The sequence below is a fragment of the Chlorocebus sabaeus genome, chromosome 20 (assembly GCF_047675955.1).
Source record: "Chlorocebus sabaeus isolate Y175 chromosome 20, mChlSab1.0.hap1, whole genome shotgun sequence".
Lineage (NCBI taxonomy): Eukaryota > Metazoa > Chordata > Mammalia > Primates > Cercopithecidae > Chlorocebus > Chlorocebus sabaeus.
The window spans coordinates 20067769-20085475 of record NC_132923.1 but is presented as its reverse complement, the minus strand read 5'-3'; the positions used below and the strand labels follow the sequence as shown (position 1 = coordinate 20085475).

At 41.8% G+C, this 17707-nt stretch overlaps 1 protein-coding gene across 3 annotated transcripts in view; it reads right to left on the bottom strand.

The window, feature by feature from the left end:
• Window positions 1–17707, bottom strand: part of CD58 (CD58 molecule) — a 56271-nt gene that overhangs the window by 26929 nt on the left and 11635 nt on the right. For all 3 annotated transcript variants that reach the window (XM_007977434.3, XM_007977437.3, XM_007977436.2), the window contains exon 2: window positions 3650–3943. In XM_007977434.3, coding sequence (XP_007975625.1) covers window positions 3650–3943 — 294 coding nt within the window. The remainder of the gene's footprint in view (window positions 1–3649; window positions 3944–17707) is intronic.

The following is a 17707-nucleotide window of genomic DNA, read 5'->3' as shown; positions in this document are numbered from 1 at the left end:
TAATTAATGTATTCAGCTAGTTAGTTATTTTGAGGCAGGATCTTGGTCTGTCACCCAGGCTGGAGTGCAGAGGCGCAATCACGGCTCACTGCAGCCTCAGCCTCCTGGGCTTGAGGGATCCTCCCACCTCAGCCCCTTGAGTAGCAGGGACTACCCGCATGAACCACCATGCCTGGTTAATTATTTTATTTTTGTAGAGATGGAGTCTTGCTATGTTGCCTAGGCTGGTCTTGAACTACTGGGCTTAAGCAACCCTCCCTCCTTGGCCTCACAAAGTGCTGGGATTCTAGCCTTGAGCCACAATGCCCGGCCTAGAATATTTTAAATTAAATTATTTTAAAACATTTCATCAAGTTTAAGAGGAGAAACTTATTCAAACGTTTTGAACTTAGTTTTACAAACTCTATAAAAGGGGCTCTTAAAATGTGTGATCTAAATTCTGACTCAATCTTCTTGTTTGTTGGCCCTGTCTGTAAACTACCAGATCCCTAATGTCCATGTTTCAAAGATTCTACTTTTTCAAAGAAATCTTCTGAGAGTATGCTTTGACATCTTAGCAAGCTGTATTTGTCTAAATAGAGTCCATAGGGGTCAGACCTCACACAGCTTTGCAGGTCACTTTACACATTCTAGCTTTAACAGAGTTAGATGGGGCCATTAGAAAGTTCCACACAGATGAGTGACATGATCTGACTTCTGTTTTAAAAAGATCATTCTGGTAGAACCAATACAACTTCCTGGTGGAGTGAATGTGGTGTTCAAGAAAAACAGAGGTATCAAGGATGACATCAAGGTTTCAGACTGACCAACTGAAAGGATGAGCTGCCATTAACCAAAAGGGAAAAGATGTGGGAAGGAGCAGGTTTTAAGGGGAAGATAATGAGCTTACTTTTGGACATGGGATATTTGAAAGGCCAATTAGATATCTGAGTGGAGATGTACAGTGGGCAGTCAGGTATACACATAAGGAGCTCGGCGGGGTACTCTGGGCTAGAGCTCTAGATCTGGGCATTATTAGCACTGAGATGATATTTAAAGCCCTGACATAGGATCAGCTCACCCATTGGCTATGAACGCAGGCAGAAAAGGAACAAGACCCAAGGCTTAAGCCTTGATGTTTCCAGTGTTAAAAGGTTGGGGAAATGAGGAAACCAGCACAAGAAGATGAAAAGGAATAGTCAGTGTGTCAGAAAGAAATGTGAAGCCAGGCGCAGTGGCTCACGCCTGTAATCCCAACACTTTGGGAGGCTGAGGCTGGTAGATCACCTGAAGTCAGGAGTTCGAGACCAACCTGACCAACATGGTGAAACCCCATCTCTATTAAAAATATAAAATTAGCCAGGCATGGTAGTGCATGCCTGTAATCTCAACTGTTCGGGAGGCTGAGGCAGAAGAATCGCTTGAACCCAGGAGGCATAGGTTGCAGTGAGCTAAGATTGTGACATTGCACTCCAGCCTGGGCAACAAGGGCGAAACCCCCTCTCAAGAAAAAAAAAAAAGGAAGGAAGAAAGAAATGTGAATAGGGTGGTATCCTGGACATCAAGTGAAGACAGTACTTGGAGGAGGGAGTGATCAGCTATGTCAAAAGCTGCTGAGAAGTCAAGAATGACATGGACTGAGAATGAACCACTGGATTTATTAACAAGGAGGTCTAGAGGAGCTTTGGCATAGCAGTGCAGATGAAAGCCTACTTGGAGTGGGTTAAAAGTGAATATAAGGGATCAGAATAAGTGAATATGGACACCTTCTTCAAGGAGATTTTCTATAAAGTGAAGACAAAGAGTTGGTGGTGGTTGCTGGTGGGGTAGGGGGATCATGAGAAAGTTTTGACGACAGTGTATATGTATGCCACTTAAAATGAGCCATCAACTTATGGGGGAAATTCTCATCAGGAGACAGTGGGTAGAAGCACTAGGGTGATATTCCCGAGGATGGTGAGAAGAGGTGGGATCCAGGGCACGCGTGGAAAGTTTAACCTCAGGTGAGAACTCAGAAAGTCCATTCATATCAGGAGAGAAAGCAGGGCCTACAGGCTCAGGTACAGGTAGGAAGGTAGGCAGGTGGTGAGAGCTTGTGGAAATTGCCCTCTGCTTATTCTCCTTAGTGAAATAAGAAGCAAAGCCTTCAGCTCAAGAGTGAGTCTGGAGAAGGAGGTATTCAAGATTTGAGGAGAGAAAAAGTAACTGCTAGGAGAGTGGCTAAGTGAACAGGCTAGGAAATACAAGACTTAACTGAGGTAAGTGATTAGAAATTAAAAGTGCAGGACTTTGCAGGGTGGTGTATTTTTCTGCAACCACATGGGTATGAGCACAGAATAGGCAAAGCACCGGACTTAACCTAGCTGTAATCTGGCTATGTGAGTATAACAAGCCAACAAAGGAGCAAGGAAGCCAAGTGTGTCTGCAACAGACTGAGTCTAGTAAGTGACAGCAGCACTCAGGCTGCGTAGGGAGGGCAGCAGGGACATCAGGTGTGTGAAGGTCTGTCATCATCAGCATCATCAAGGACAGGGCATGATGGCAGAGTGTGACACCTGACATTGAGGTAATGATGAGTTCTCGGTTACATGCATGGGTAGTGGGTAACGCAGAGGACAAGATCCTTACAGGAGAGGAGATCAAGGACAATACTGAAAGAATTTTAATTTAAATATTGCAACCACCAAAACACCAAGAATGTTAGAAACCATGAAAATGAGGCAGGCCTTAAAATGACCAAGAAACACTGGCATGTGAGGCAGGGGCCTATACAAGACTGCAACACAAAAGGGGCTTTAGGGACCAGGGAGGAGTGTTAGTGAGAAGCAGGGAGAAATGTGTCCCCTATATCTAGTTTCAGTTTAAAATGGTGCAGGAGCCGGTGTGGTGGCTCACAACTGTAATCCCAGCACTTTGGGAGGCTGAGGTGGGTGGATCACCTGAGCTCAGGAGTTTGAAACCAGACTGGCCAACACAGTGAAACCCCATCTCTACTAAAATACAAAAATTAGCCAGGCATGGTGGTGTGCGCCTGTAATCCCAGCTACTTGGGAGGCTGAGACAGTAAAATCGCTTGAACCTGGGAGGTGGAGGTTGCAGTGAGTCAAGATTGTGCCACTGTACTCCAGCCTTGGTAACAGAGCAAGATTCCTCACATTAAATTAATTAATTAAGTAAAATGGTGCAGGAGGAAAAACAGTCTCCCCGCTGTGTGGGGAAGCAGGAACTTTGTAGAGTAACATCTATCAGTGGAGGCCAAAGAGTTCTAAGCTAACTGCTGTCACTACATCTCTTTCCAGAACATTCCTAGTACGACAATTAATACTGTTCTCCCCACCTTGCTTAGATTCTCTCCTCACCCAGAGGAATGACAAAGGAATTGAAAGTACCAACTCCTGTATACCACCAGAAAAGGAGAAAACCCTGACAATAAGTAACATCTAATTCTTTTCTCATAGACCATTAATTTGTGTTAGTCTCTGAAAACAGACTAAAAAAAAAGGAATTGAAAGTAGCTAGCTCCTGTATATCACCAGAAAAGGAGAAAACCCTGACAATAGGTAACATCTAATTCTTTTCTCATAGACCATAAATTTGTGTTAGTCTCTGAAAACAGACTAAAAAAACTGAAATTTGCCAATTTAAACAAATCAACTTATGGAATACTCACCAAGCACATAAAGAAAGAACTTCATGGTATTGCTAATATTTGGCGATTCCATTTCATACTCATCTTCATCTGATAATGTTAAGTTGTAGATAGTGAGGCTACCTGACACAGTGTCCAAATAAACCCTATTTTTAAAAGATGAGAAAGCTCTGAATTCAGAATTTTCCCGTTCTGCAACTTTATCCTTTTGTTTTTTCCATAGGATTTCTGTTAAAGGTATATTGCTTGGAACATGGAAAGTGACATTCTTATGCAGAACACCATATGTTTGTTGGGAAATACAGCTGATGAAACCTAGGAGAGAAAAAAAAATGGTTAGAAAAAACAACACGACTTTAGTGGCAGAAATTATTCATCAGGTACTTTTTATGCTAAGCTGACAAACTGCTGACATAAAGTACAGGAAGTAAGAACATGTTTGACCATGTGGAGCTTACTCTTTAATAGAAAACTGGGACCTGCATAAATCCAAGAAATGGACTCAACATTCATGGAACACCAACCATGTTCCAGGTACCACGGGCTATGCTGGGAATATGGGGTTGTTCCAGGCCCTCCAGGAGCCTCACCTGTGGAGAAGACAGGGAGCAGGCTCTACATCAGGGGCTGCATGAGGGGAGCTGCCTGGTCTAGGGCCTCCCCAAGGAAGTCATGCTGGAACTGACACAATGCTCCAATCACTGAAGGATAAAAGGCAGTTAGGCCACAGGGCTGGGTAGGTGAGTGGGTGGGGAGTGGAAGGAGAGATGATCATACAGATACAGGAAGCAGCTCCTCCAAAGGAAGGCCCTGAATAGAGAAAGAGCTTGGTGTGCTTGAGGATACACGTGTGATTCCTAACAGCTAGAATGAGGAGGGCAAGAGGTGGGTGGTGGAGAACAAGGCAGACAAAGAACAGCCCACAGCCTATGTGTGGTAAAGTAAGGAATGCTAAGGGTTTGGACTGATCCTAACGGAGAGGAAGCCACAGAAACGTTTTTAACAAGACTGGCCTAACATAATTTAAGTGTCAGCAGGCTGACTGTCTTTAGAGTAGAGAGCGGCTGACAGGGGCCAGCACGGAGGCAGGGAAATTGTAATGAAAGTCAATGCCGTAGCAATGAAGGCCATGGGCAGGACAGACCAGACCAGGGTGTTTGTGGTGGGGACGGACAACGGGACAGACTCAGGAGACGCTGGAGAGAGAAGTCAACAGGATCCAGTGATGAGGGTGGGGGAAGTGGATGGAACTGTCAGGTCTCCTTCTTGGCTGACTGAGAGGCATCATTAACTGAGATCAGAAACAATGGCTGGGAAGCAAGTGGAGGTTGTGATGAAGATTAAGAACTCGGGCACTGGGTACAGTGGTGTGTTGGAGCTAGGCCCACCTGACCTCATGAGCCAATTGTTAGCATCTCTGCCCAGCCCTATTAGGGGACATCTGGTAACAGCACAAAGATTGACTAATGGTTCACATCAGAACCTCCACTCCGCCTCCACGCCAATCTAGTTGTTAAACATTTATTAGAACCACAAGATTGGGATATTTTTGATACCCCAAAGTGGGTTTAGATGCATCTTGCTCTAAGACTTGATTCTTGTTAAGAGAGAACAGTAGCAGCTGGGCACTGTGGTTCATGCCTGTAATTCCAGAACTTTGGGAGGCCAAGATGGTCAGATTGCTTGAGTTCAGGAGTTCAAGACCAACCTGGGTAAAATGGCAAAACCCCATCTTTACGAAAAGAACAAAAAATTAGCTGGGCATGGCACACACCTGTGGAACCAGCTACTTGGAAGGCTGAGGAGAATTACTTGAAGCCATGAGGCAGAGATTGCAGTGAGCCATGATTGTTCCACTGCACTCCAGCCTGGGTGACAGAGCAAGACCTGTCTCAACAAACAAACAAAAAACTGCAGCTATTTTAAGTTAACATTAAAGATTAATTAAAACTTGACTGAAGTTTTTACCTAGTAGCAATTAGGGTAATTGAAAGAATACAGGGGAAATCAAGAACACTGAATGACCAGTTGTAGACAATTGTGTTAGTAATTTCAGATAAGAAGCAAATATCACCCATTTGTTTATCTACAAGGACTTTTTAGAACCCATCTCCCTTAATTAAGGGGGACTGCCCTCAAAAACACACCAGCATCTTTCTATTGCTTTGCTGATTACGCATTATTTCTCCCACTCAACAGAGTATGTGGGAAGGCACAAGAAAAAGAACAGAATTTGAGGGGTGAGAGTCTACCACACACAATAGTGGAAACCCAAAAATGTCTTATAAATGTAAATGAAACAATGAGTGATAGAGGGTAGGGTGGTGGTGAAACAGTAGGTATGAGATCAACTGCCGTACCCTGGCAGCATGAAGATGGCTTTTGTCTTTCCCAGGGAGAGCTGATGTATCCTGGGCTTGAGAACAGTAGAAGAAAGTAGTCAGGAATGGAGCTAGTGGTGGAGGGAAGTGAGGGTAGAGGAAGGGGAGACTGTAGCTCAGAAGAAATCAAAGTACAGCTGACCCTTGAAAAACATGGGTTTGAGCTGTGTGGATCCACTTACATGTGGATTTTCTTCCGCCTCTGCCATCCCTGAGATAGCAAGACCAACCCCTCCTCCCCCTTAGCCTGCTTTAACGTAAAGAAAAGGAGGATGAAGACCTTTGATGATCCACTTTCACTTAGTCAGTATATTTTCTTCCTTATGCTTTTCTTTTTTAAAATTTTTTATTACTATTATCTCAGTTTTGGGGGAACAGGTGATGTTTGGTTACATGGAGAAGTTCTTTTTTTTTTTCTTTGGGATAAGTTCTTTGGGTGTGATTTCTGAGATTTTGGTGCACCCATCACCTAAGCAGTGTACACTGTACCCAATGTGTAGTCTTTTATCCCTCATCCCCATCCCACCCTTCTCTACAAGTCCCCAAAGTTCATTGTATCCTTCTTATGTCTTTGCATCCTCATAGCTTAGCTCCCACTTGTAAGTGAGAACATATGTTTGGTTTTCCATTCCTGAGTTACTTCACTTAGAATAATGGTCTCCAGTTCCATTCAGGTTGCTGTCAATGACATTATTTTGTTCCTTTTTTTTTTTTTTTTTTGACAGAGTCTTGCTCTGTCTTCCAGGCTGGGGTGCAGTGGCGTGATCTCGGCTCAATGCAAGTTCCGCCTCCCAGGTTCATGCCATTCTCCTGCCTCAGCCTCCCAAGTAGCTGGGACTACAGGCGCCCGCCACCACGCCTGGCTAATTTTTTTGTATTTTTAATAGAGATGGGGTTTCACCATGTTAGTCAGGATGGTCTTGATCTCCTGACCTCGTGATCCGCCCGCCTCGGCCTCCCAAAGTGCTGGCATTACAAGCGTGAGCCACCGCGCCCAGCCTACTTTGTTCCTTTTTATGGCATATTCATATATATACACATTTTCTTTATCCACTCATTGATTGATGGGCATTTATGCTGATTCCATATTTTTACAAGTGGGAGTTGTGCCACTATAAAGATGTTGTGTGCAACATGTTGTGTGTTGTCTTTTTCATAAAGTGACTTATTTTCTTCTGGGTAGATACCCAGTAATGGGATTGCTGGATCAAACGGTAGTTCTACTTTTAGTTACTTAAGAAATCTCCATAGTGGTTGCACCAGTTTACATTCCCACCAGCAGTGTCAAAGCGTTCCCTTTTCACCACACCCTTGCCAACATCTATTATTTTTTGATTTTTTAATTATGTTCATTCTTGCAGGAGTAAGATGGTATTGCACTGTGGTTTTGATTTGCATTTCCCTGATAATTAGTAGTGTTGAGCATTTTTTTCATATGTTTGTTGGCCATTTGTATATCCTCCTTGAGAATTGTCCATTCATGTCCTTGGCCCACTTTTTGATGGGATTGTTTGCTTTTTTCTTGCTGATTTGTTTGACTTCCTTATAGATTCTGGGTATTAGTCCTTTGTCAGATACGTAGTTTATTAATATTTTCTCCCACTTTGTGGGTTGTATGTTTACTCTGCTGATTGTTTCTATTGCTGTGCAGAAGCTTTTTAATTTAATGAAGCCCCATCTATTTATCTTTGTTTTTGTTGCATTTGTTTTTGGGTTCTTGGTCATGACCTTTTTGCCTAAGCCAAAGTCTAGAAGAGTTTTTCTGATGTTATCTTCTAGAATTTTTATGGCTTCAGGTCTTAGATTTAAGTCTTTGATCCACCTTAAGTTGATTTTTGTATAAGGTGAAAGATGAGGATCCAGTTTTATTCTTCTACACTTTATACTTTTCTTAGTAAGTTCTTTTCTCTAGCTTACTTTAGTGTAAGAATACAACATATAATGCATATAACAGAAAATATGTGTTGTTTATGTTATTGGTAAGGCTTCTGGTAGGCTATTAGCAGTTAAGTTTTTGGGAGTCAAGAGTTATACATAAATTTTTGACTGCTCTAGGGGTTGGTGCTCCTAACTGCCGTGTTGTTCAAGGGTCAACTATAATTTTGAACTGGAAGAAACTCTAAAAATTATTTAGTCAAATTATTCCCATTTCACTGGTGAAGTGACAAGACACCAAGAAAAATAAAAGGCAATTTTATTGAATGCTTACTCTCTGCTGGTTATACATTCACATCGTCTTGTATCCCTTTTTATCCCTCTCCATGTCTACCTGCAGTGGACATGGTGTTGTTAACCCCATTTTACAGGTAGGAAAGCAGGCTCCAAGAGGCATATCACCTCGCTCCAGGTCTCTCAGCAAGTTTATGGCAGCACAATGACCAGAACACACATTGTCTGACTCCTTGGTCAGTGCCCTTTCAGAACAGTATGGCCCCACATACAGGATGGGTTTCGTTTATTCATTTACTCAGGAAGTATTCACTGGGCATCTATTCTATACAAGATCCTTGAGAACAAGACAGACACCATCCCTTCCTTCTTAGAGATGACATTCTATTAAGGGAGGCAGAATTTACACAAATAATTAGACAACGCCCAACTGCAACTATGATAACTGCCACTAAGTAAAAGCATCAGGTGTCAATAAGAACATTTACTTAGGGAACCAACAAGGGGTTAGGGAGGGCAGTTCCCTTCGCTAAAAGAAGTTCTGAGGCACGAGCAGCAGTTAACTATGCCCAGGAGAGCAGGGCAGGCCCCCATTAAGAGAACAGTTATGAAGACCTTGAAGCAGGAAGGGCAATGGCATGAGAAACGTGGCATGAGCCGGGCTGCATACACAAGCACAGACAGCCCTTGCAGGGCATCAGACAAACACAATTCTGGTACTGAAGTAAAGAAAGTCACAGAAGAGTTTGAAACAGGATGGTGACAAAATAAGAGTAACTCTTTCTTAAAAAAAAATGTATTTTAAAACATAAATTATACATAGACACATACATACAACTTTACGCTAATGAAAAATGATCATGTATTTTTACCCACTCTCTTAACCCCATAACAATCTCCAGTTCTATAATCTACATTAACAAATCAGAATACATCTTTCAATATTTTTCTCTCATATAGTCAAGTAGAGACAAATATATATCACATATAATGGATACATACAGGCATAGCTTGAAGATACTGTGGGTTTGGTTCCAGACAGCCACAATCATGTAAATATCAGAGTAAAGTGTGTCACACAAATTTTCTGGTTTCTCAGGGCACATAAATGTTATGTTTACACTATACTGTAGTCTATTAAAGTGTTCAATAGCATTATGTCTAAAAACACAATGTACATATCTTAACTAAAAAATATTTTATTGCTAAAAAAAAAAAAAAAAAAAAAGACCTTGCTAACAATCATTTGAGTCTTCAGCAAGCCCCAATATTTTTGTTGGTGGAGGGTCTTGCCTCAGTGTTGATGGCTGCTGACTGATCAGGGTGTTGGTTGCTAAAGGCTGCGATGGCTGTGGCAATTTCTTAAAAGACAATGATGAAGTTTGTGCATCAGTGGACCCTTCCTTTCACAAAATATTTCTCAGAGGCATCCAATGCTGTTTGACAGCATTTTACCCACAGTAAAACTTCTTTCAAAATTAGAGTAAATCTCCTTAAATCCTGCTGCTGCTGTATCAACTAAATTATGTAATACTCTTAATTCTTTGTTGTCATTTAAACAATGTTCACAGCATCTTCACCAGGAATATAGATGCCATCTGAAGAAACCACTTTCTTTGCTCATCCATAAGAAGCAACTCCTCATTGGTTCAATTTTCAGCATGAGATTGCAGCAACTGAGTCACATATTCAGGCTCCACTTATATTTTTCTTGCGATTTCCACCCTTCAAAGTCGTCCATGAGGATCGGAATCAAATTCTTCCAAACTCCTGTTAATGTTGATATTTTGACCTGAGGATTGGAATCAAATTCTTCCAAACTCCTGTTAATGTTGATATTTTGACTTCCTCCCATGAACCACAAATGTTCTTAATGATAGCTAGAATGGTGAATCCTTTCAGAAGGTTGTCAATTTACTTTGCCCAGATTCATCAGAAGAATAATTATTTATGGCAGCTATAGCCTTACACAATAAGACTTGAAAGGCAAAATTACTCCTTGATCCATGGGCTGCAGAATGGATGTTGTATTAGCAAGCATGAAAACAACACTCATCTCCTTGTATATCTCCATCAGAGCTCTTGGGTGATTATGTGCATTGTCAATAAGCAATAATATACTGAAATAAATCTTTTTTTTCTAAACAGTAGGTATTAACGGTGAGCTTACAATATTCAGTAAACCATGCTGTAAACAGATGTGCCATCATCCAGCCTCTGTTGTTCCATTTTATAGAGCACAGGCAGAACAGATTTAGCCTAATTCTTAAGGGCCCTAGGATTTTCAGAGTGGTAAATGAGCACTGGCTTCAACTGAAAGCCATCAGCTGCATTAGCCCACACACCAAGAGTCAGCTGTCCTTTCAAGCCTGAAGTTGACTTCTCCTCTCTAGCTATGGAAGTCCTCGATGGCATCTTCTTCCAACAGAAGGTTGTTTTGTCTATATGGAAAATCTGTTGTTGAGTGCCCTCCCCGTGCTTGGCTGCCGCAGCCCTGTGCCGGCACCTCGGGGACTGGGAGCGCTCGCGCCGCCGGTATGCCGCACACCCAGCTGGGCACAGTGGCGCGTGGAGGTGCCCACCGGGCCTCGGCCCGGGCATCACCGCTGCCCCGGCACCCTTCCCCGGTGCCACGGCTCAGCGCCTGCACTCGTTTACTGCAGGAGAGAGCTAAGCCTGTCTGCTGGATACCTGCAGCTGGAGCCCAAAAGGAGCCTTAGTGTGCTTACTGGAAGACAATGGGTTTGCTACTCAACAAGCAAAAATCATTGTGTCTGCATTGGTCAAGATCCTGGAAGCCAACATGGCTTTCTTCCTAAGATCTCATGAACCAACCTCTGATAGCTTCAAACTTTTCTCCTGCAGCTTTCTCACCTCTCTCAGCCTTCACAGAACTGAAGAGAGTTAGGGTCTTGCTCTGGATTAGGCTTTGGATTAAGGGAATGTTGTAGCTGGTTTGATCTTCTATGCAGACTACTCGAACCTTCTCCATGTCTGCAATAATGCTGTTTCACTTTCTTATTTTTGTGTTCACTGGAGTAGCACTTTTAATTTTCTTCAAGAACTTTTCCTTTGAATGTACAACTCCACTAACTCTTTGGCATAAAAGGCCTAGTTTTCAGCCTATTGTGGCTTTTTTAAATTTATTTTTTATTTTTGAGACAGACTTTTGCTCTTGTAGCCCAGGCTGGAGTGCAATAGTGCCATCTTGGCTCACTGCAACATCTGCCTTTCAGGTTCAAGCGATCCTCTGGCCTCAGCCTTCCAACCAGCTTGGATTACAGGTGCCCACCACCACGATGAGCTAATTTTTGTAATTTTAGTAGAGACGGGGTTTCGCCATGTTGGCTAGGTTGGTCTCAAACTTCTGACCTCAGGTGATCCACCCACCTTGGCCTCCCAAAGTGCTGGGATTACAGGTGTGAGCCACCATGCCCAGCCACCTGTTGTGGTATTTCACATGCCTTCCTCACTAAGCTTAATCATTTCTAGTTTTTAATTTAAAGTGAGAGACAATGCAAGTCTTCCTTTCACTTGAGCACTTAGAAGCCATTGCAGGGTTATTAAATTGGCCTAATTTCAGTATCATTGTCTAAGGTGATAGGGAGGCGAGAGCAGAAGGAGAAAGATGAGGAGAACAGCCAGTCAGTGGAGCAGTCAGAACACACATAGCCTTTATCAATTAAGTTCACCGTCTTATATGGGCATGGTTCATGGCACCCCAAAACAATGACAACAGTAACATCAAAGATCACTGATTAGAGATCACCATTACAGATATAATGAAAAAGCTTTAAATATTATGGGAATTACCAAAATGTAACAGAGAGACAAAACATAAAGTTAGGCACTGATAGACTTGCTTAAAGCTGAGTTGTCACAAACTTTCAATCTGTAAAAAGCACATTATCTGTGAAGTGCAATAAAGTGAAACGAATAAAATGAGGTGTGCTTGAGGGATTTACCATTCTTTAATAAAAATGGTCTTATGCACACTTCTCTACATGCTGGCTTTCTTGTTAATAACTCATAAAAGCCCCTTGAAATCAACTGGTACAGCTATACTTTATTCTTTTTAATAACTACATAATATTCCAGAGCATGAGGGAACCATAATTAATCTGCCAGCCACCACTGATGAACACTCCTTTTGTGCCTAGCTTTGTCTATTGCAGTTACACCGCAATAACTATCCTGTATATATGTCCTGATGTATTTATGGTTTCATATTTATGTGGGAGTGGAGTGGAGCTGGGAGTTGCTACATCAAAGGGTAACTAGAATTTTTTATTTTAATAGAAGTTGCTGCATTGTTTACAGAAAAGACTGGCAATTTACAACTCCATCAGTAATGCCTGAGTTGCCCTTTCCTTGGACTCTTGCCAGCGTTAGGTAATTTTTTTTTATGTTTAACTTTTGGACAAACAGCGACATTTCATTGATATTTGAATTTGCATTTTCCCGACCTTTAAAAATTTCAGCATCTCTTCTGTTTGTTGATTTGGATTTCTTTTTCTGAGAAGTGTCTTTTCATATCCTTTTGTTGTTGTTGTTGTATTAGATTGCCTGTCTTTTTCTTCTCAAAGTTTAAAAGCTCCTTATATGTTATAGATAAATTTTTATCTGTATTATAGTTTTTTTCAAACACAGCCTTTGCCTATTGAATTTACTAAATGAATATCTTCCATACAAAGTTTCTAAATTTTTACATAATGAAAGTGTTTATCTTTTTCTGGCTGTGGTGTGGAAGATTGATGGGAGGGGTAAGACTAGACAGCAAGAGATCCATCAGACAGCAATTTCAGACAGGTCAAGAAGCAGCATTGTGCTAGGGAAAGTGGTTCAAGAGACATTAGGGAGGTAAAACTGGGAAAACTAGATGATTGACAGCATACGGGGTAAAGGAGGAGGAGGGGAGGTGCCAGGAGTGCCAGGATGAATCAGAGCTCTTACTTCCTCCTAGTTGGGTTGTGGTGTCTTTCCCTAAGAAAGGAAACACAGCGGGAAGACTAAGACTGGCCTGGCACATCATGCTTTCAGTTTGACACTGTTAAGTGTGAGGGGTCTGCGAGACATCCAAGCAAAGATGCCCAGTAGCTGCTAAGTACACGGGTCTGGGACTCACAGGAAAAGATACAGATTTGGGAATCTTCACATTTCTAGTGGCTCCAATGGAGGCCATTAGGACCATCACCTAGGGAGAGCGTATGAAGTGGGAAAAGGCAGCTTGGACCTGTGCTTTAAAGCTTGGCTGGAGAGGAACATACTGGCTAAGGAAATCGAGAGAGATCTTGGAAGTAGAAGAAAGGCCAGGAAGGGGATGGCATCATAACTCCAAGACAAGAGTCAACACGCGGAGACTTGACTGAATAAAAGGCACTAGCGATATTACTCAGATAGTAGGAAAAAGATGGAAGAAAATTCAGATGTAAGCAGAATTAAACACACATACAAAAGCACATGCATACAATTTATTTTTGCTTATGCTCTAAAAGAACCTGTGGTTTCATTGAATACTGGGATCTGGGTGATATATATTCAGTATGTAACAAATAAAATAATAGTATAACCTATATAAAGAGATATGCATAATAATATTCATTTTCAAGTTATCTATACTAGTAAAAAATAATCTAGTGTAATAAACAATTTAGTATTACACCATGGCTTACTATGTGGCTATTTTAAAAAAGGAAAAAGAATAGATTTATTCTCCTTTTATTATTGGGAATTTGGAAAATTTCTTAATATTAAAAATTAAAAGTTATAGAACTATATATGCAGAATATTCCTGTTTTAAAAACATTAAAGAGGCCAGATGTAGTGGTTCATGCCTACAATCCTAGCACTTTGGGAGGCCAAAGTGGAAAGGTCACTTGAGCCCAGGAGTTTGATACCAGCCTGGGCAACGTAGTGAGACCCTATCTCTACCAAAAAAAATATATTTTTTTAACTATAAAAAGACATGAATACATATGTACATGCATTCTCACTTGCCCTTTTTTTAGACTGGAAAGAGACACCCTAAATGATTAACAGTGGTTGCTTTTGAAGTAACCACTGTTACTTTAGAGATTGTAGTGATGGTAAGATTTCAATTTATTACTTTACTTATTACTTAATACAGGTCACATTGAAAAATATGTTACTTTTGAAGACAAATCTCATATTACTATTATAATATCAAAACTATGTAAATTATTTTTTAATAGAATTATTCAACCAAGAGGAGGAATTGTTAAGAACTGTCTCTAAAGCTAACATCTACCTCTACTTTGTGTGCATGTAGAGGTACCTCTACATCTACCTCTACTTTATGTCTATTATTTCCTTCCTACAGGAAAGTCTTTCCTGTTGCACTTCCAAGACTAACACCAAAGTAAGTTGCTAAGATAATTTCTAATGAAGACGGGCGGATCACGAGGTCAGGAGATCGAGACCATCCTGGCTAACACAGTGAAACCCCGTCTCTACTAAAAAATACAAAAAAAAAAAAATAGCCGGGCGAGGTGGCGGGCGCCTGTAGTCCCAGCTACTCGGGAGGCTGAGGCAGGAGAATGGCGAAAACCCGGGAGGCGGAGCTTGCAGTGAGCTGAGATCCGGCCACTGCACTCCAGCCTGGGCGACAGAGCAAGACTCCGTCTCAAAAAAAAAAAAAAAAAAAAAAAAGAACAATAGAAGAAAGGGGAATGAGTTTTATCTCACAGGTCACAAACCATGAATGAATGAATGAATGAATACACAAATAGGAGCAAAGGAATGGAGTCAACAGTGAGTTTGTTGCTTTGCTGATACCACTGAGTGGTCAGAAAAGGGACTATAGGGATGCTAATAACCATCCCAGGGTGCAGAACAGAGAGTGCCCAGATTTTGAAGCCAGCAAGGCCCAGGGTAAACTCCCAAAGGCCTCCCCACACTAGGTCTCCTCAGCTGTAATGTAGAAATCATAATGCCTACCATAAAAGGTTGTTTTGAGGTTTGAGGTTTGGATAAAATTGAGAGTCTTTTTATACTGGTTGACATGGAATAGGCTTTCAAAGGTTTTCTCTCTTTTTCTTTTAATGAGTTAGGTCAACATCAAGGTATTTACATTGTCTGAATTAACTGGGTGAGAACTGGGCATGGGCTGAGTTTTTGCTGTTTAAAAGCAAAGAGAGATGGAGGGAGGGAAAAAATTTTATCAGTGATCACCTAAAAAGATTTTCTATGCTAGCCAGATAATTTTTGAAGGTTTTACTGTTTTGAAGAATTTTGAATTTTTTTTAAATAAAGATATGAGGGTACCTAATACCTAATCAGCACTACATGTATAGAGTGATCATATATCTAAAAACAGGTCTAATCTCAAATATTCTGTTGCAGTGTTGCTACAAAACATCAACACCTCGATTTTAATAGTTCTTTTTGTATGGCCTGAAGTTGTAACCAGAACCTAAGTTTTACAGATGAAGTGTCCTGATTTCTTATTTAGAAAATTTGGTCACCGTTAACCATGGATTAATGAAAAGGAACTCTCAACCCCCAGCACAAATTCCTCTGCAAACTTTTACTCAGGTCCTGAGATTCAGATTGACTGATATATACATTTTTTTACTTAATCTAACACTTGTATGGCCCTGGCTCTGGCTCTGTGCCAGGCACTATTGCAAGAGCTCTAAATAGGTACTTACCGCCAGGAGCAGTGGCTCATGCCTGTAATCCCAGCACTTTGGCAGGCCGAGGCAGGTGGATCACTTGAGGTCAGGAGTTCGAGACCAGCCTGGCCAATATGGTAAAACCCCGTCTCCACTAAAAATACAAAATTAGCCGGGTGTGGTGGCACACACCTGTAATCCCAGTTACACAGGAGGCTGAGGCAGGAGTCGCTTGAACCCAGGAGGTAAAGGTTGCAGTGAGCCAAGACTGTGCCACTGCACTCCAGCCTAAATGACACAGCAAGACTCCATCTCAGAAAAAAAAAAAAAAAAAAAAATTGGTACTCACTGAATCCTAAAAACATATTAAGCAGGTTTTATTTCTAACCCTATTTTGCAGATGAGGAAACTGAGGGACAAAAATGTTAAGTGACTTGCTAGTTAAGTAGTGAAGCCAGATTTGAACCTGGACAATCTGACTGCAGAATCAGTGCTCTTAACCATTGTTTCTTATTTAGCTTGCTACATGGCATAAGGCTCTTAAAGACAGTGACATGATGCAGGGTTTCTCAGGATACAATCTATAGACAGCATTGGAACAGCAGATGTTGCAAATGAGAAAGTCAAACTGAGTCAAGCACACCTCCAAACCTACAGGTGAGCCACTAAGCTCTGTGGTTTCCAAATCATCGAATGTTAGAGCTGAAGGGGGCCTCAGAGAGCAAGAGTCCAGCCCTGGAAGAAAAAGCCAGACCAGAAACAAGAAAAAGAAAACAAGGAGCAAACAAAGGAGTCACAAAGAAATAGAACTGGTGACAGTGGCAAATGATGCATTAGACGAAGACCAGCAATTCTACCCACAAAGGAGATACCAGCGGGCCAGGTGTGACTCAGAAGGGGCTGGTGAGGACTTGAGCACCAGTGAGCCTACAGGGAGGGGCCCCTCAGCTCCTGCCATGTGGAAACGGGCCCACCATTGCCAGGTCTCTTAATTTTTCAAGAAAATCCAGATATTCACATTTTGTGTAAAAATTCCTGTTCTTGAAAGTTGGCAACTAATTCAAATCTTAGCTTAGGGGTAACCCCCAGCCAGGCTAGACCTATCAGGACAAGGACAAAGCTGTTCCTGTTTTTGGTTGTATCCCCATATGTCTGGCATATGGACATTCAATAAATACTTGTTGAATGAATTAACTAAAATGACTAACACACAACTTAAATGTAGTTCAAAAGATAAGGCTTCCTGACAGAAGAGCAAAATTCGACAGTCACCCCAAACCCTGGGCTTTGTGAAATCCCAAATTGCTGTGGAACCTGGCTGAAGAAGCAGGACTTTGTAAGGAGAGGTGAAGAAAGAAGTTTAACTGGAGCTTAAAAATAAAATGGCTCGGGAGCCCTCATATACAACCAAAACAGACTGTTTTTCAGCCCCACTTTCTGCCTCATCACCAAAGCAAGATAGGAGGACCTGCGGGCTCCCCCTTCCCAACTCCACAGCTGTTCCTTTTGAGATGTTCCCTCTCAAGTTTAAGTAGATTTTACCTACTAAGTGTTATAGGATGTAGGACACTACACCAGATAAACTTGGACCCACTCAGGGATGTCAGCCCCAGTCAAACAGCCTCTCTGTGGTTTGAGGAGGTTCATCAACACCATTTCTTTCTTTTTCTTTTTCTCTTTCTTTCCTTCCCTCTCTCCCTCCTTCCCTCCCCATCCTTCCTTCCTTTCTTTTTCTTTTTGGAGACAGGGTCTCATTCTGTCACCCAGGTTGGTATGCAGTGGTGCAATCATGGCTCGCTGCAGCTTCAACCTCCTGGGCTCAAATGATCCTCTTGCCTCAGCCTCCCAAGTAGCTGAAACTACAGTTGCATGCCACCATGCCCAGCTAATTTTTA